The sequence below is a fragment of the Plutella xylostella genome, chromosome 24 (genome assembly GCF_932276165.1).
Source record: "Plutella xylostella chromosome 24, ilPluXylo3.1, whole genome shotgun sequence".
NCBI classification, from domain to species: Eukaryota; Metazoa; Arthropoda; class Insecta; order Lepidoptera; family Plutellidae; genus Plutella; species Plutella xylostella.
This window is the reverse complement of record NC_064004.1, coordinates 3,495,280-3,512,806: the sequence shown is the minus strand read 5'-3', so window position 1 is coordinate 3,512,806 and position 17,527 is coordinate 3,495,280. Positions and strand designations below refer to the sequence as shown.

The following is a 17,527-nucleotide window of genomic DNA, read 5'->3' as shown; positions in this document are numbered from 1 at the left end:
CAATATTTGTCAGCTGTCAATCTGACAACTGAACTGTCAAAATATGACAGTCCCTGTCAACTTCAATTTTATTTTGTGGCAATCTGTCGGTCGGCTTTGCCAACAATTTGTGCCAGTGTCGAGTTCTGGCTTAGCATGTAGAGAAAGGAATAGGAGATTTTCTTTTGACGTTTAAAAGTTCCAAAATCGACCAATAGATGGTATCCGGCCTGTCATTTTTTATGAGCTGCATTCTTCTGAGGGGTCGGAAAATGTCATAAATGGTACAAATCTGTCTTAAACTAGTTAACACTTAATAATTATACATAATATAACAGCTAGTTATTGCATATAGTTGAATTCACATCCATTGAGTTTTTTTATTGGCTGAAAGGACTGGAATGGAATCCATGCCGGCTTAAAAAAAAATGCAGTGCTGTTGAAGTTTTACTAGCGCCATCTATAATCGGTTTTTGTCTAAGGTTGAAAATCTCCCATTTAGAAAGTAAAGTTAAGATTCATATCAAATTCATATAGAGTCGTTGCTTTGACTTTATTTCGCTGTCAAATTGCCATTAGGGTAGGTACTCGAAAAAAAATAGTGGTGACAATCATAGCCAACTTTACAACAGGCAAGTGTCATCTGCTGTGCACTGAATTAACCACTAAGAAACAGTCGAGTGTCGTGATCCTATGTGGTAAAAAAATCTTTATATTAGTTTTCAGAAGTAAAAGGCCAGCTGGCGTATCATACCTAAACTTAGCTACATGGCAGTTTTGGTGGAAAATTAAGCAACAAAGTTATCACTTCGAAACAGTTTATTCTTCCAACATTATACAAATAAAATTACAGTATACTTTTTGTACAGACTACGAATAAAACTCTGGTAGGAGACCAAATCGCGACATCGCCATCTAGTTTTAGTAGTGCGAACTATTTCGACCGCAGTCAGACTCAGCCTGTGGTCTATATTGTCTATGGTTCGTCGAGGCCCGAGCCTAGGACCGCAGCGCTGTATGCCAAGTCCCAATAATGCTCAACATTATGCTTCTGGAAGTGTTCCCGGGCTTGCTTTTCCGTTGGTACTACCTGTGCAGGACAGAGAAAAAATATGCGTTATTTATCATCATAAAAAAAAAGATCCCGACGAATTGTGAACCTCCTCCTTTTTTTGAAGTCGGTTAAAAATACGTAAAATATATATAATACGAAAACCCACAGCTACCTATCACAGCGGGTTTTTGACTTATTAAACGCAAGCACCAATCGCGTCACATTCCTCACCTTACTAGATCATCTGCCGCTACACAGGTTTCTTACCGGCGTAGATAAACGCCACTATATCGCGATTCGCCATAAATACGGCGCCGGAATGTGGACGCGCACTAAACGAGTTTATCGACGTCCATAACGAACCTGTGTAGCCCTACCTGAAGGGCTAGCACGGGGCGCAATTAAGACGTGACAAAAATTATCCGTCGCGCTCGCTCTCGAGACTGCGCGATGTGAGTGATCGCGAACCAAACATTTTGTAACGTGTTAATTGCGCCCCGCGCCAGCCCTACCAGGTTCATTCTCTTTCCAACCCGATTGCCGGTTCCCCGACAGACGTGACGCACCTTGAACTTGATCTCCTGGAAGGCTCGCTGTTGCACCACCCCCTCCCACACCAGCCGGCACTCGTTGGGGACTTCGTTCCCGTCCGCGTCTTTCACTTTGTCTTCCTCCCACTTTATTCTGTGCAGCATTAATCTGTGAACGAATTTGGGCAGTTGTAGAACTCATCTGATCAATTGCTACCACCGCACTTGGCTATTCGTATTTGGTAAAACTGCAATGTGTGGTCAGTCCCTATATTCGCCAAAATTATTGGCGACTTTGCCAAATGTTTTGGTATTTGGCAAAGACACCAAACATCCAATAAAAAATACGAATAAGCAAGTGCCAGCATAACATGTGTATGGAATAGAAGACAACAGTTGTACTTGTACCATTGTACCAAACAAATTTTATTAGGGAAAGATTTTTTATAACGCCTGACACTGACGTGAAGTATCTTACGTTAGGGCTACCAGTTAGAGAAAAATAAAATATTTTTCTTGTTGTAAAGTTAGTGTGGTTGAACTCTAAATGTACTCACCGCTTGTATTTAGCGTGTTGTTTAGGCCCGCCCTCCACGGCCACCACGCAACAGCCGCGGTGCAGCAGCACACACCCCGTCATGTGAAGTTGGTTCGCGTTGCGCTCCACTTTGAATTTAGCCGATGCACACTCGAATAGGTCTTTTATCCTGTAATAGTTACGATAATTAATTACTATATTAATTTAAATACTATAATTAATTACTATATTAATTTAATTACTATAATTAATTACGATATTAATTGCTTTTAGCATTAAGTCCACCATGTGTACTTTTATTTGTAATATTTGTACAATAAAGAATTAAATAATAATAATATTTTATTAAAAGATGCGTTTTTCATCGCTTAGCTTCGCTTTTAAATGGTTTTTGGTGGCATTTCTAAGATTCAGAGATAATTTTCCTTAATAATGATGAAATAAACTTTGAAATCAATTCGAGGGAATCCAATCCTAACTAATATTATAAATGCGAAAGTAACTGTGTCTGTCTGTCTGTCTGTCTGTCTGTCTGTCTGTCTGTCTGTTACTCTTTCACGCCAAAACTACTGAACGGATTTGAATGGAATTTGGTATACATACGGTCTAGACCCTGGGAAAGAACATAGGCTACTTTTTATCCCGGAATTCCCACGGGAAAACTTTTAAGGCGAAGCGAAGCGCGCGGGAACAGCTAGTATAAAATAAAGGTTGCCTGGAAGAAATCGCTTTAAGCGATAAGGCCGCCATTTGTACATATGTGTTAGATTAAGTTTTTTGGTAATTTTTGTCCATGTTTTTGTGTACAAATAAAGAATATCTATCTATCAAATATATGGAAAGAGGGGGAGATAAAGGACAGGAAATGACACCGACAGTGAAATAAAAAAAGCTTTTGAAAAGTACCTGTAAACAGCCACGTGCACTCCCATAGTGGTGTCTTCTCGTATTTTTCTGTCAACCTGAAAAATAAATAAAATGATAGGTATATTATAAAATGTTGCTACTGCCAATCTGTTCTTATTTTATCATGGATTGTTTCCGTTTATACACTACTCATTTCTACACTTCCTGTATCATTTGCTCAATCATTAGTTTGTTTTCATCGATCGGAATCTACAGCATACTAAACTCTACATTCACTCTTTCACTTTTAATTCACTTAGGGCCGATTTTTCAATGCTCAGATAGACAACCAGATAGCGTTTATTCGACAGATAGCGAAATATTGAATTTTTCAACCGTCAGATAGAACTTATTCGTCCAATAACTCAGTTAACTGGAGAATAAATCTATCTGCTGCTTGAACCGCCAGATAGTGCTTATTCGATTGATAATTTGACATTTGAGGTTATTAAGTAAGTTCTTTTTTGTGTTTATACCAATTCTAAACTATACAAGCGCAGAGAATAATCGTCTTTTCAATGGATATTTTCGATGATATTGATGATTTGGCGATCGAAAAAGAGGTAGTAGGTAATGAACGAATGTATTAATCCTGTTGAAAGGAAAGTCAGAGTCGTCAAAACGAGGCCTGATCATTACAGCATGTGGGATGCAAAAGAATTTCATCGCCGAAAGGCGCCAGACTACAAACATTATGTTGATTTATTTTCAAGCATTAATTTTTAAAAAAAGAGGAATGTAGTAGCACTTCCTTCATAATAAAATATTAAGGTACATTATAGTTTTTCATTTTATGATAAGTAGGTAACCTATGCTACATATACCTAAGTATCTAAGAGATCCCTCCTGCTTGGCGGCATGATCTTCTATGTCCAGTAGTGGACGGCTATAGGCTGAGGAGAAAAGAGAGAAACCATCCAGTACTTGATAATAAAACATAGGTGTTATTTCTTTCAGTTTTTATTCATTAAATTTAAATTAAGGATACGTTGAATGCTAATGTTGGAGCAAATGCCTAACACCTTTTCTTCTACATCGTTAAATGAAGGAGCATTTGAGGGCCCAGCTCCAATTTTGTACATCTCCTGCCTTTGCAGGGAAGACTTCTTCTTACGACTTCTTCTTCATTGTTTTTTTGATGCCCTCGTACTTAAATTAAAGGATTTTCAATGAGCGGACTGGTTATACCACTGGAGTTAAAAGAAACTCAATTTTCTTCCATGCAGACTGCATGGAAGAAAATTATTATTTGTTGCTGCATCGGTCTTTTTATTTTCTATGACATGTTTGAATAAAATGTATCTACCACTCACTAACACAGTAACTTCATTAATATTAAAATTCGCCGAACGCTCTCTTTTTTGTGATTCCATTGCGATCCAAAAATAACAAATATAAATACCAAAATTGAAACAACCCAATAAACAACCAAACAAAACAGTCAGTGAGTGAGGCTTGTGGCTTGACAGTGACAGTTGACTCTGACAATCAAAATAGTAGTCTGTCCTGCTTTAGCACTAGGTGTCTACATATACTTGTTTCACCTTTCCAGAGTTCAAGTAGAAAAATCGGTAAGATAGTTACCTATGGAATAAATCACAATGAGCCGTTTTCCTTGACAGCTGTCAGTTGAGCTTTTGGGTAAGCCGATAGATGGCGTGAAAACGCAGTGTACCAACTGTCAAAAATTACATAGAGAGCAAAGAGTACTAAACTCAGAATAAGAACTCACTAGTTGTGATTAAATGTCGGGTGGTAGCGCGAGCCATCCTTCCGAGGCTCAGACTGCATGTGGCTTGGCTTTCCGTCCAGTTAGTTTGGCATTCCGTTTTCGTAACTCTATCTTCAGATTGGCAAGGGACCATGATCCATAGTCCTTAGGCATTATTACAGTATAGCAGTCACTATCACAAGAGTCACTATCTCACAAGAGTCACTATCTCAAAAGAGTCACTATCTCAAGTGCACTAACTCTACAGTATCAAGGGAGGAGGAGCAGATAGCTCAACTACAACTCAATTAATACAGGAGAAACACAAGGAAACTGAGAAAACTTGAAAAGAACGGCTGTACGCACAATCGCACTGACCGCTGAAGCAACAGTGACATCGACATCATAGAGAAAATAATACTACAATTCTACCTACCTACGTCACTTTCACATTTCGTTAGCCTCACAGAATAACATATTGTGATCTGAGTGTGTTCTGAGGGTTTGAAAGTTGGTACAACCCCAGACAACGCCATCTATTTCTCCAAAAAGGAACTTTTTTTTTTTTTTAACAAACGCCTCATTGAAAAATGGTTTAGCAACTACCAAGCCGATAAACAGCCAAATAAAATTATTCGCTAGATAGTTATTTGACCTTTTATCCTGGCATTGAAAAATCGGCCCTTAATATATTAAATGTTTAAACCCATGTATTATATCTATCAATATTGTAAATACAATACCTTTTCCTTCTTCTGCTCCGCTGTGAGTGCCCTGTGATTCCCTTCTTTATTCATTCATTGGTTACTATCTCATATCCCGCATTTCTTTACTCATTACTCATTCATCATGTCTACTTCATTATATATATTTGACTCACTCACTGATCCATTCAATCTTTCAATTTTACTTCACTCAATATATTTTCCAACCCCAAAACGCTTGGTTCCTTTACAGTTTACCGCTACCCTATATATTTTTAGCCGTTAACCTATAAAAAGCCTTATTTATAGTGTAAAAAGCATACCTTTTCCTTCTTCTGTTCGGCAGTAAGTGCCCTGGCCTGGTTGGCGTCGTGGTGCGTCTTCTGTCGCTTGGCGATCTGCTCCCGGACCTTCGCCTCGATCGCCGTGTGGTCCTGCACTTGCTTCATTCACTCATTCAAACTGTCATGCTCTTATTTATTCATTCAATGGTTGCGATCACGCATCCGGCTTTCCTACACTCTCTGAATTACTCGCGCTTTCATTTGTTTTCATTGTTGTCTAATTCATTCTACACTTACTTCATTCTCTCGTTCAATCTGTCATTCCCTTCTTTATTCATTCAGTGGTTGATATAACGCACCCAGCATTCCTACAATCTCTGAATTGCTAACGCTTTCATTTGTTTTCATTGTTGTCTAATTCATTCTACACTCTATTGCTAGACTCACTTACTGATTCAGTCACTCTTTCATGTTTACTTCACTCATTAGATGCCATTTTACTTAAAATGTATCTATCAAAAAGCTTGATTCCTCTCCTATACCTTGAATATTTTCATTTTCCTTGTATTGCTTAAATTTTTCAATATTTACTATTTTAAAACCCTTACCTTTTCCTTCTTCTGTTCGGCAGTAAGTGCCCTGGCCTGGTTGGCGTCGAGGTGCGTCTTCTGTCGCTTGGCGATCTGCTCCCGGACCTTCGCCTCGATCGCCGTGGGGTCCTGCACGGCCTCCGTGCCTAGCGCCCGCATGAGGTTCGATATCCTGATGATGAAGAGGATACATATTTACAAAGGTGTCTCCAGGCCGAGCCTGTAGGGTTATAAGAACGCTGACTATAACCTAATACGAACTGCTAGAACCGTGAAACAGTGTTCAGCGGGTGTTTTGACACAATATTTTACAGACGCATAATGTATTATACAGCGCTAAACATCTGTTTTACTTTAGTCTATTTATTTTTGATTCACTTACGACGTTGTCTGACCTTACTTCTTAGCTACTTCTCTAAGTTTTTTAGACTATATACCTGAGTTTAGGTTCCGGGGGTGCCTCCAGCCCCAGTCTGACCTTCTCCTGCTCCTCCTTCCACGCCTCGCGCCGGCTCTGGCGCCGCAGCTTCTTGCTTATTCACTACTTACATTCTTACAGACGACACCAAGGCTATATATATGTAAGGATTTCTATAGCCATTAGGCGAACTGTTATACCCAAGGACTGATGCTGTTTTACCACAATAGAGTTAAGACAGCGTTCAGCGGGTGTTTTGACACGGTTTAGCCTCTTTCCTCATTTTTGTCAAAACCATGTTAGTTTCATAGCAGCGTAACCTATAAGAAAGCGCTAAACATCTGTTTTACGTGCGTCTATTCCGATGCACGATTCATATCGAATCAACAACGTTGTCTCACCTAACATAGTGTCTCACCTTCTTCTAGGTGCCCTAGGCTTACCTGAGTTTAGGTTCCGGTGGAGCCTCCAGCCCCAGTCTGACCTTCTCCTGCTCTTCTTTCCACGCCTCGCGCCGACTCTGGCAGCTTCTTGCTTATTCATTACTTACATTCTTATAGACGACAGGAGGGTTTTAAGTACGCTGCTGACTATAGCCTATAATAAGAACTGCTATAACCGAGGAATCATGCTGTTGTACCACAATAGAGTTAAAACAGTGTTCAGCGGGTGTTTTGACACGGTATTTGACAGACGCATAATGTATTATACAGGGGAACACCCAAATATTCCGAAAAACTTTTTTCCGAATTTGAAAACACCGAATATGTAATTTACGAAATATTGCAATACCGATTTTTTTAAATGCCGAATTCAAAAAATCACGTAAATTATAATTTCGAATATTATAATCACGAAGATTTGTTATTACGATTGTCAAATACACGAACGTTAAAAAATACGATTACTTAAGCATACGAAAAATAAAATGCCGATTTATTATAATCACGAAAAATTGAAATCCCGATCGAAAATGTGATAATTCGTGATATTGACAAAAAAACCGTAAACGTCTTAAAAACCTTAGACCCAAAACCTAAAGATAGGTGCGACGACGAGCAAAGCGAGGAGGAGCGTGTTAGGTGCACATAGATATCGAAAAACAAAGCGGAGCGCAGCGAAGCGGAGCGGAGCGTTTCAAATATAGAGCAAAACAATTGCTCGGAATTTTATGGTGTTTTACCTTAAAAACCTTAGGACCTAAACCTAAAGATAGGTGCGACGACGAGCAAAGCGAGGAGGAGCGTGTTAGGTGCACATAGATATTGAAAAACAAAGCGGAGCGCAGCGAAGCGGAGCGGAGCGTTTTAAATATAGAGTAAAAATATTGTAAATAGAAAACTATTTGTAGTATTTGTTGTTAAGTAACACAACAAAGCAATAAAATTGCTCGGATTTTTACGGTGATTAACCTTAATAACCTTAGGACTTAGCGGAGCGTTTCACATAATATAGCTTAAAAAATATTGTTAAATTGTATACGGATTATGCTGTTAATAAACACACTATTCTTAATAACTATTTCTTGTTAACTAAGATACATTCGGGAATTTGTATTTTCGGAATATTAAAACTTCGGGATTCGTAATTTTAACAATTCGTTATAATAAAAGGTCGTACTTTTAAAACATCGAAATAATAATATTCGGAAAATTGACTTTCGTCATTTTAATAAATATGTTGTTTGAAATTTCGTTTATTAACTATTCGTGATTTTCGTTGTTCGGAAACTTGAAATTCGGGATTGTGAATTATACGGAACTATGAAATTCGTAATTTTAAAAATCTTTATTTTCATATTCGTAAAAAAGTAATTCGGATTTATGTAGTGTACCCATTATACAGGGCGAAACATCTGTTTTACGTTGGTCTATTTATTTTTGATTCACCAACGACGTTGTCTGACCTTACATCTTAGCTACTTCTAGGCTCTAAGCTTTCTAGACTATATACCTGAGTTTAGGCTCCGGTGGTGCCTCCAGCCCCAGTCTGACCTTCTCCTGCTCCTCCTTCCACGCCTCGCGCCGGCTCTGGCGCCGCAGCTTCTTGCGCTCCTTCTTCGTGAGGAATACCGGCATGTAGGTGGGCTTGAGGGGCTCGGCTGAGGGAGGAAATGGGGGTTATTTACTTATTTTATACTTTATTGCACAAATATGAAATATTAGTCTATAAAATGTATATGGACTTAATGCTAAAAGCATTTTCTACCAGCCAACCTACAGAAGGTACAGGAAAGCATTGAGGGCCTCGCCTGGGGGAGGATGTGAGGGTTATTTATTGGGTTATAACGATGGTTTTGCGTGTGGTGACCTAACGTCGCCATTTTGTATTGTAATGCATATTTTCTTCATACATCCCTAAAAACCGTAAAGAGTGATGTACCATTTGCATTGAAAGTCAATATTTTGGTAAATTAGCAAGTTTCTTCATCTTCCTTGCATTCGCCGCGGTGGTATAATTTATGTAATACTTGCTATGTATCTTTATGTCAGGATTTTGGCTTGACCCAAGGGGTCATTCGGAACAACTTTTGTTCTACGAGTTATGGAAATTCCTGGTGTAGGAACATGTTGGCTTGGGTATTTTAATATTTTCTATCAGTAAACTTTTAAACAGTAACAAGGTATAATACTCACTAGCTGGCCTCAACTGCTGCGGATGCTCCACCAGGTCAGTAATGGCTTCCTCATTCAAGTTGTCCAATATATCGTCATCACCAGTATTACACGCGTCCACCCGCTGGTCGTCGGAGCGGTCGTCCGACTGATCGGCGGATTTGTTGGCGTTGCGTTTCGCTTCCCGCTCTTCAGGTGTTAGCAGGATTACGCTGTCCCACCTGGATTTAAGAAGATATTTATAATTTGTTTGTGGTTAAAATATAGGGAGAATATTAAAACAGTGGGCCAATGACATCTTTCGAAGAACCGATGATTGTTGGTAGAAGAGTTTTTAGTGGACACGAAAAATCAAGCGTAGTATGAATAAATATGCCTATATTTTATGTGTTTCATTGTCTAAATCTCTGTATTACTTTTCTGTATTTGGCGTTATTAATATTAATATACATATTTTCTTTCGCATCGCTTATCTTTTTAGCTTCTTATTGCGTCCACTGAACGGATTGTCAGATTAGCGTCTGTCGCTAAACTCTGGGTGCTCCAGACATATACAAGGTGCATTTGATATTATCGGTAGGCTATTTTCGTGCACCCCAAACCTCATGATCATGAAACTCACCACTCAATATCCGGTATCTCCTCAGCATCAGGCGTGTCGGCCGCCAGCAGCGCGAGCTTGGTGGCCGACGAGATGCCCGTCTTGCGCGCGATCTGAGATATCTCTGACTGCAGCTTCTCCAGTTGCGCCTGGGGGAGAGATTATAAGGATTAATTGTGAAGATTTCATATTTGTTAAATGTTGACGTGGATACTGAAGGCTGGACTGCTCCGCTGATTTAAAGCTGAGCGTGCTATGGAAAGAGCTATGCTCTCTGGGGTTCTTTAAGGAACATATTTTAGTATCAGAAATGAGGATTATAGGTAGGTTTAGGTTTAAACGTTTATTCTCATAAGAACATAATATACATTTGTTCACTTAAAATGAGATGTTAATTAATTAACTTAAGTATCTATGTTAGTCCTTAAATAATAATATTTACATTTTTTGCGAATGCAAGTTGTTGAAGGTTATACAATAGTTGTAGTTATAGTTATATATTTTTGTATTATATTGTGTAGGTTACGTAGCTAAACAAATAATAAGTACTTAGCAGCTATATTACTATTTTATAACAGTGACATTTTTATAAATATAACCCTTTAGCAATTTTTTAAATATAAATGGCGATTTTACATTTTTGATGTCTTTAGGTAATTTGTTGTATAGCTGTGCTCCCTCATAAGCTATACTTTTCTTGCCATACAAAGTCCGGTGGGAGATTAACTTTAAATTATTTGCATTTCTTGTGTTGTATTTTTGTTGTTTTTTAGTGAAAGATAGTTGTGAATGTGTAGTTTTATTAAGTACTTTATGAATGAAAATGCATGTTTTAAAAGTGTATAGTTGATTAATGTGCATCAATTTAGTTTTTTCGTAGATAATTTGTGTTGCTTCTAAATAATCAAAATTGAACAAAGTTTTGACAAGTTTGTTTTGAGCAATTTGTATTTGTTTAAGATTCGTTCTGGCAGCTGCTCCCCAAATTTCTATCAGGTATTCTAAGTGAGGTTTAACCAAAGAATTGTAGATTGTGTACCGGACACTAGTTGGTAAACACCCCACAATTCCTCGTATAGCCCCTCTTACTGAAGACAGTTTCGTTTTTATTCGGTCTAGATGAGGTTTCCATGTTAGTTTAGGATCTAAAATTAGACCCAAATATTTTTCCTGGTTGGATTTAGTAATGGTTTCCCCGTTGATGGTTAATGGTTCATGATCTGGAATTTTCTTATTTTTGGCTGAGAATATCATATAATTCGTTTTGGAGGTATTCACAGTTAGAAGGTTGCACTGAAACCATATGGAAAGTTTATCTAAGTCTTCCTGAGCCTCTTTGATAATACTGTCAATAGAACTGCCGAAATAAAAAAGACATGTGTCATCAGCATATAGATAAGTTTGTCCTGTAAGCCCAATATCCTTTATGTTATTTATGTAAATAAGGAAAAGTAAAGGTCCCAAAATGGATCCTTGTGGCACTCCACACTTGATGAGTTGAGCATTACTTTCAAAGTTGTCGATCTTAACTATTTGATACCTATTAGTAAGATATGATTGGAACATCTCATAGGCTGTACCAGTGACACCAATACCTTTTAGTTTTTTTAGAAGAATGCTGTGACTTACTGTATCGAACGCTTTTTTCAGGTCGATAAATATACCCAGAACTATATTTTTACCATCGATGCTCAGTTTTATTTGTGTTGTCAAGTCGATAGTTGCAGATAGTGTATTTGATTTTGGGCGAAATCCATACTGTCGTTCAAATAGGAAATTAGTGGAATCTAAATATGATGCAAGTCTAGTATGAAGTATTCTTTCAAGTATTTTTGATGTCACTGGCAAAACTGAAACTGGGCGATAATCCCCTGGGTTTTCTTTGTTACCAGACTTAAAAATTGGTGTCACTTTCGCGATTTTCATACTATCTGGGAAGTTACCGTTACTAATACATAGGTTAAGGCAATGAGTTAGTTCGTCTTTCACAATGTTTTTAATGCACTTTATGGATTTTGTAGTTATTTTATCTATCCCAGCACTAGTATTTAAGTCTAAATTGTTAATAATTTTTTCAATCTCTTCTACCGTGATAGTTTTAAGTTCTGAGAGTATATCTTTTTCGTTCCCTATAGGTATAATTAGTTTTTGAGTGAGTCAATGAGTCCGCGGGTCACGAAATAAGCTGAAGAGTAACTAAATCGAGCGATTTGTCACTAAATCGAGTGTTTTGTCACGAAATCGAGTGTTTTGTCACTAAATCGATGGTTTTTGTCACTAAATCGAAAATTTCTGTCACGAAATCGTCAGTTTAAGTCACTAAATCGCCATTTTTAGTTACTAAATCTTCAGTTTAAGTCAGTAACCTTCATCCTAAGTCGCTCCGCCATCTGCCGGAACTTGCCCGGCTCGTGGAAGCGCTTGGTCCGCGCCGGGGGCTTGCACTGCACGCGCGCGTCCCCCCGCGCCCCTCGGACGCCCCTCGCCCGGAGACACTGCCCGTGGGACTACGCACGCGACCGGGTGTATCTTACTAGACCTAATGCGTCCGAGAGTCACTAGATAAGCTGAAGAGTCACTAAATCGAGAGTTTTTGTCACTGAATCGAGGGTTTTGTCACTAAATTTAAGGTTTTTGTGACTGAATCGAAGGGTTTTGTCACTAAATCGAGTGTTTTTGTCACTAAATCGAGAGTTTTGTCACTAAATTGAGTATTTTTGTCACTAAATCTAGTGTTTTTTTCACGAAATTTGTATTTTTGGTTACCCAATGGCCCAATTAACACACTAACCTTCATCCTAAGCCTCTCCGCCATCTGCCGGAACTTGCCCGGCACGGCTCGGACGCCCCTCGCCCGGAGACACTGCCCGTGGGACTACGTACGCGACCGGGTGTGTCTTACTAGGTCTACTACGTCCGAGAGTCACTAATTAAGCCGGTGAGTCACTAAATCGAGGGTTCTGTCACTAAATCGAGCGTTTTGACACTAAATCGAGAGTTTTTGTCACTAAATCGACGGTTTTTGTCACTAAATCGACTATATTTGTCACTAAACAACTCTGTTTGTCACTAAATCGAGGTTTTCTGTCACTGAATCCTCAGATTAAGTAACTAAATCGCCATTTTTAGTAACTAAATCCTCAATTTAAGTCACTAACCTTCATCCTCAACCGCTCCGCCATCTGCCAGAACTTGCCCGGCTCGTGGAAGCGCTTGGTCCCCGCCGGGGGCTTGCACTGCACGCGCGCGTCCCCCCCGCGCCCCTCGGACGCCCCTCGCCCGGAGACACTGCCAGTGGGACTACGTACGCGACCGGCTGTATCTTACTACGTCCGCAGGTAACTAAATATGCTGAAGAGTCACTAAATCGAGTTTTTTTGTCACTGAATCGAGGGTTTTGGTCATTAAATCGAGTGTTTTGTCACTAAATCGAAGGTTTTTGTCACTAAATCGATAATTTATGTCACTAAATCGAGTGTTTCTGTCACGAAATCCCCATTTTTAGTTACTCAAAGGCCCAATTATCACACTAACCTTCATCCTCAACCGCTCCGCCATCTGCCGGAACTTGCCCGGCTCGTGGAAGCGCAGCGCGCGCTTGGTCCGCGCCGGGGGCTTGCACTGCACGCGCGCGTCCACCCAGCGCCCCTCGGACGCCGCCTCGGATGTGGACGCGGATGAGAGTTGGGCCTTGAACTCCTCGCGGCGCTTTGCGCGGATGTTCGCCTATTGGGTGAAAGATAAAAGATAAAATATTCTTTATTGCACACAAACAGAAACAGTTTCACAAACATAGAAAATAAATAGTACAATCGGCGGCCTTATTACTAAAAGTAATCTCTTCCAGACAACCACATAGATAGGAAATAGACAATAGAGAGAACGTTTGGGAGCCAGAATACAATGTAATGTACTTACTTTCTTACAGTAAAATATTTTCATTTTCATGAAAGAAGTTAAGTTTGTAAATGTGAGGTTTGAGTTTATGTGGCGCCATCTGGTGGACGTGCACGGCAAATTGCATTGTGGTGTGGGTAGACTAGAGTTTGAAAGGATTTATCAGTCAGATTTTAACTACAGCTGCTGATAGCCTAAAGGTACGCCAGACTAACCTACACATACATAGTTTTACAAAAAAGGGTTAAGTAAGCTGAAAGGGCGTGACTCAAGGGATACATAGCTACCTATACAGAGTGTTCAAAAGGGTATAGTAATAGCCTCCTATTACTCCTTTTAAACAACTTTTATAAATTCACGAAAGATTTTCTGAATGGCCCTCTGAGTCACCTATTTTTGGCCTACTACCCCAACTTTCGCAACACCCAAAACAGGGTGCAACTTTATCAACAACCTATCTCATACCTTAAGCGTGGGCACGACATGCGTGAGCTGCACCTGCTTCCCGCTAGTGTCGATGGTGCGCCCCTCGCGGTCGAGGATCAGCGGCGCCGGCCCGGTCGCCCCGGCTGATTGGAGGGCGCCACCTGGTGAGGGGAGGTGGGAGTTTTAACTGCTCATAGGGCATGGGTACTAGAGTTGTTTTTAATGGTTAGGGAAGGGTAGGGGACGGGATGGGATGAAATGGAATCGACAGGGAGGGGATAGGAGTGTAGCAGAACGGTGTGGGTTAAGGAAAGACATAGGGAGTAGGGGATATTTTGGGGTATTTTTGTTTTATAATTGATTGAAGACCAGAGATAGAATAAGATAACATTTATGGCAGTTATAAATAAATTATAACCCCCTTATTCATAGAGAAGTTACAGAACGTTTTAACTAATAAACTGTTTTGTCCCTTTCCGACAAAGAACAATTTGTTCTTTGACAGAGAGGGGCAAAACAGTTTATTAGTTAAAACGTCTTGTAACTTTTCTATGAATAAGGGGGTAAAATTGCTGAGGAATGGGAATCATTACAAGAAAACTTGAATTTTTAAGATTTACTTAAGAAAGCTCCCGCTATTTATGATAAAAGAGAGAATAAGTAAATAGTTTACCGGCCAGTTTCCTCTGTATCCGGGCCTGCAGCTCCGCGATCTTCCTCTGTTTCTCCAGCTCCTCTCGACTGGCTGACGACGTCGCGTCTGTAACGTGATCATTTCATTATTAATAAGTGTTCTTATTCTAAGCGTGGCGGTGACAAACACTAGTGCAGAAGGCCTAGAATGGGGCGCAACACGCGCAAACCAAGACATGACAAAAGTTTTGCGTAGCGCTCCCTCACATCGCGTGGCTTTGATGGCGAGCGTAACAGAGAACTTTTGTCAGATCTTGACAAGCGCGTCTTGCCCTATGCTAGTCTAGCTGAACGAGGCTTTGTCATGGTGGTGAAGGGATGCCAAGAACATTAGTTGTTAGTTATTGACCTCCCAATGAGGACATGCCTTATGCAGTAAAGTGCAAAGGTTTTCCCATTGGAAATCTAATGACTGGTATTTGATATCATGTAAGTGTAACATGACGCTCACGAAAGCTACAAGGCGACTTTGTCAAAACCAGAAACTTTTACTCACCTCTTATCAAATCTGGGATAGGCATGCAAGTATAAAATTATAATTTGAGTCTTTGAGTTTCAGTATTTTTTTAATTCATATTTTTTTTAAGTACATCATCTTTTATAGCCGTGCAAAAAGCAACAAACTAAAATAACAGAGATCTAGCTTTTTACAAATTGCTGTATTATTTCAGCAAGTAGCAGCAGCAGCAGCTTTTTATATCCAGAAAGTAGTATAATATTAGGCATGAGCGTGTGTGTTTAAGTTTTTTTTTTTTTGTGTGATTAAGTTAAACTAGCAACTGTTTCAAATATCCAGAATTTGGACATCTACAGCTTGAATATTACTAAAACCTGAGTAGAGAATAGAAAACATAATATAGTTTTATGGTTTCCTTTTGACTGCATAGTTGTATTCCTAGACCATAACTGTATACATATTTTAAGCAAACCTAACATAAAAATAATTACTTATAATAAAGCTCAACATACATGCGTAGCAGCCATCACCAAAGCGGGACATCACATTGCGACCAACAGTTACCGAACATACCTGGCTTAGAGAAGAGACCTGGTTTGGTCAGACCTGGCACGGAGCCCTGAGCTTTGATCTGCGCGGTCGCTACAGCTAAGCTCACCGCCTCGGATTTGTCCTCACCTTTCATTGTCATTAAAGCTTTCTTACGTTCCTCGATTTCCTTTTGAGCATTTGCCATCATCAACTGTAAAGTTTAAAATTGGAAATTTTAATTAACATTATAATACATTTTTTTTATTTATTGAGTGAGTCAGGCAGGTGCAGCTCATTCAATAAAATCTTTGTGCATATCTAAAATGTTCCTAATCTTAAGCCAATTCCCACCTGCCAATATTGATCCACATTGTTTTGAATTTGTGAATGTGAATTCCATGAAAAATTTCAAGTAGCCATGCTTTTATTTAGCATGGCATGCAAGTATAAATAATCACAAGCTAAATATTACACACCTTAATTCTGTCTGCACTCAAGCCAGCAATTTTCGATCCAATACTCTCCCCTTCTGCCAATGCTGGGGGCACATCAACTCCGTTACTCGAAAACCCACTTTTCCTTTCCACTTTAGCCCCATTTTGCTCATCACTTTTAGACTCTTTGGGTTTTGAATCAGACTTCGAGTCTTTCTCATCATCATATTTTGTCTCATGCCTGTCTCGATCTGACCGAGACTTCTTAACATCTTTGTCTTTATCCCTAGAACTGCTCTCATGTTTGCGTTTCTGCGATGAAGATTTTGAGCTAGATACCAGCTCTTGTGCTAGAGCTATAATTTTGTCTGCTAGTTTGCTTGCCTTCTTTGAGTCTATGTGTGATGATATTTTGTCAATGATCTTTCTCCGTTCATATCTGGAAAGTTAAAAAAATCATAAGGTTTGTTGTTGATAATTATTATAATATTACTCTATCCACTTGTTATACTGCTTAGGTTAAACAAAATATTATCCAATACGCCATAGTGAATAAAAAAATCTGTAATATAGTGTATGTTTTGAATAAGGAAATGTTAGTGTAAGTAAACTTACCCATTGCTGAGACAAGAAGATACGGTGGATAACAATGAGCTGTCTGATTTGCCGATGGTGCGGTAAATGGCGCGGTCCAGAGACGACCGGAGATCGTCCACCTCCCGTCGGGACAGTTGCAAAGCCATTGTAAACCACTAACAAGAAAAGGTCGCTAATTTAGAGGTTATATTCGGAAATTGGGAAAAAAAATATTTTAGGCACAGCCAACTGTATTTAAAATATAAATTATGCACATTTCATCTAAATTTTAACGCAATCAATAAGATAAACTTCTGAATTTATCACTTTTCCGTTATTTTATACACGAAAGCCAAATTATTGCTATTGTTTGACTTTTTTAGTTTTTATATGTATCACAGACTACAAAAAATATGTACACAATAGAAATTTACTCTGTGTTTTTTTTTTATCGTGAATACTCGGAATCTCAGAATATTAACAGCCTCTCATCGCTCTTTGCATGGAATGGACGAAGGCGATGACGTGAAGGTGCTTGCTGGACCAATGCTGGAAATAGGTGTGCCGAGCAGGAAGCGCCACT

General features: G+C 39.2%; 1 protein-coding gene across 4 annotated transcripts; it reads right to left on the bottom strand.

Moving 5' to 3' along the window:
* Positions 1-784: 784 nt before the first annotated feature.
* On the bottom strand, positions 785-17,343 carry LOC105390099 (U4/U6 small nuclear ribonucleoprotein Prp3). Of its 4 annotated transcripts, XM_048629893.1 has the most exons (16): positions 16,984-17,343; positions 16,411-16,807; positions 15,977-16,145; positions 15,443-15,454; positions 14,927-15,013; positions 14,293-14,414; positions 13,465-13,656; positions 9,952-10,079; positions 9,351-9,550; positions 8,724-8,815; positions 6,734-6,789; positions 6,315-6,468; positions 3,008-3,063; positions 2,121-2,270; positions 1,600-1,732; positions 785-1,069 (listed from the first exon to the last, which is right to left on the bottom strand). In XM_048629893.1, exons 1-16 carry the CDS (start codon positions 17,109-17,111, stop codon positions 956-958), a joined length of 2,190 nt encoding a protein of 729 aa, XP_048485850.1. In that variant the 5' UTR covers positions 17,112-17,343; the 3' UTR covers positions 785-955. The 4 variants fall into 4 exon arrangements, with proteins under 4 accessions (XP_048485850.1, XP_048485849.1, XP_048485851.1 ...); XM_048629892.1 differs by lacking the exon at positions 6,734-6,789 and having other exon boundaries at positions 8,668-8,815; positions 16,984-17,342; XM_048629894.1 differs by lacking the exons at positions 6,734-6,789; positions 15,443-15,454 and having other exon boundaries at positions 8,668-8,815; positions 16,984-17,342.
* Positions 17,344-17,527: the final 184 nt, after the last annotated feature.

Excerpts from the sequence above, each read along its gene's own strand:
- LOC105390099 (XM_048629893.1), bottom strand. The coding sequence starts at position 17,111 with ATGGCTTTGCAACTGTCCCGACGGGAGGTGGACGATCTCCGGTCGTCT. Across the intron at positions 10,080-13,464 it reads CGGAGCGGTTGAGGATGAAG|GCGCAACTGGAGAAGCTGCA; the intron begins GTTAGTGTGATA and ends TCTCTCCCCCAG. Across the intron at positions 3,064-6,314 it reads CCGAACAGAAGAAGGAAAAG|GTTGACAGAAAAATACGAGA; the intron begins GTAAGGGTTTTA and ends TTTATTTTTCAG.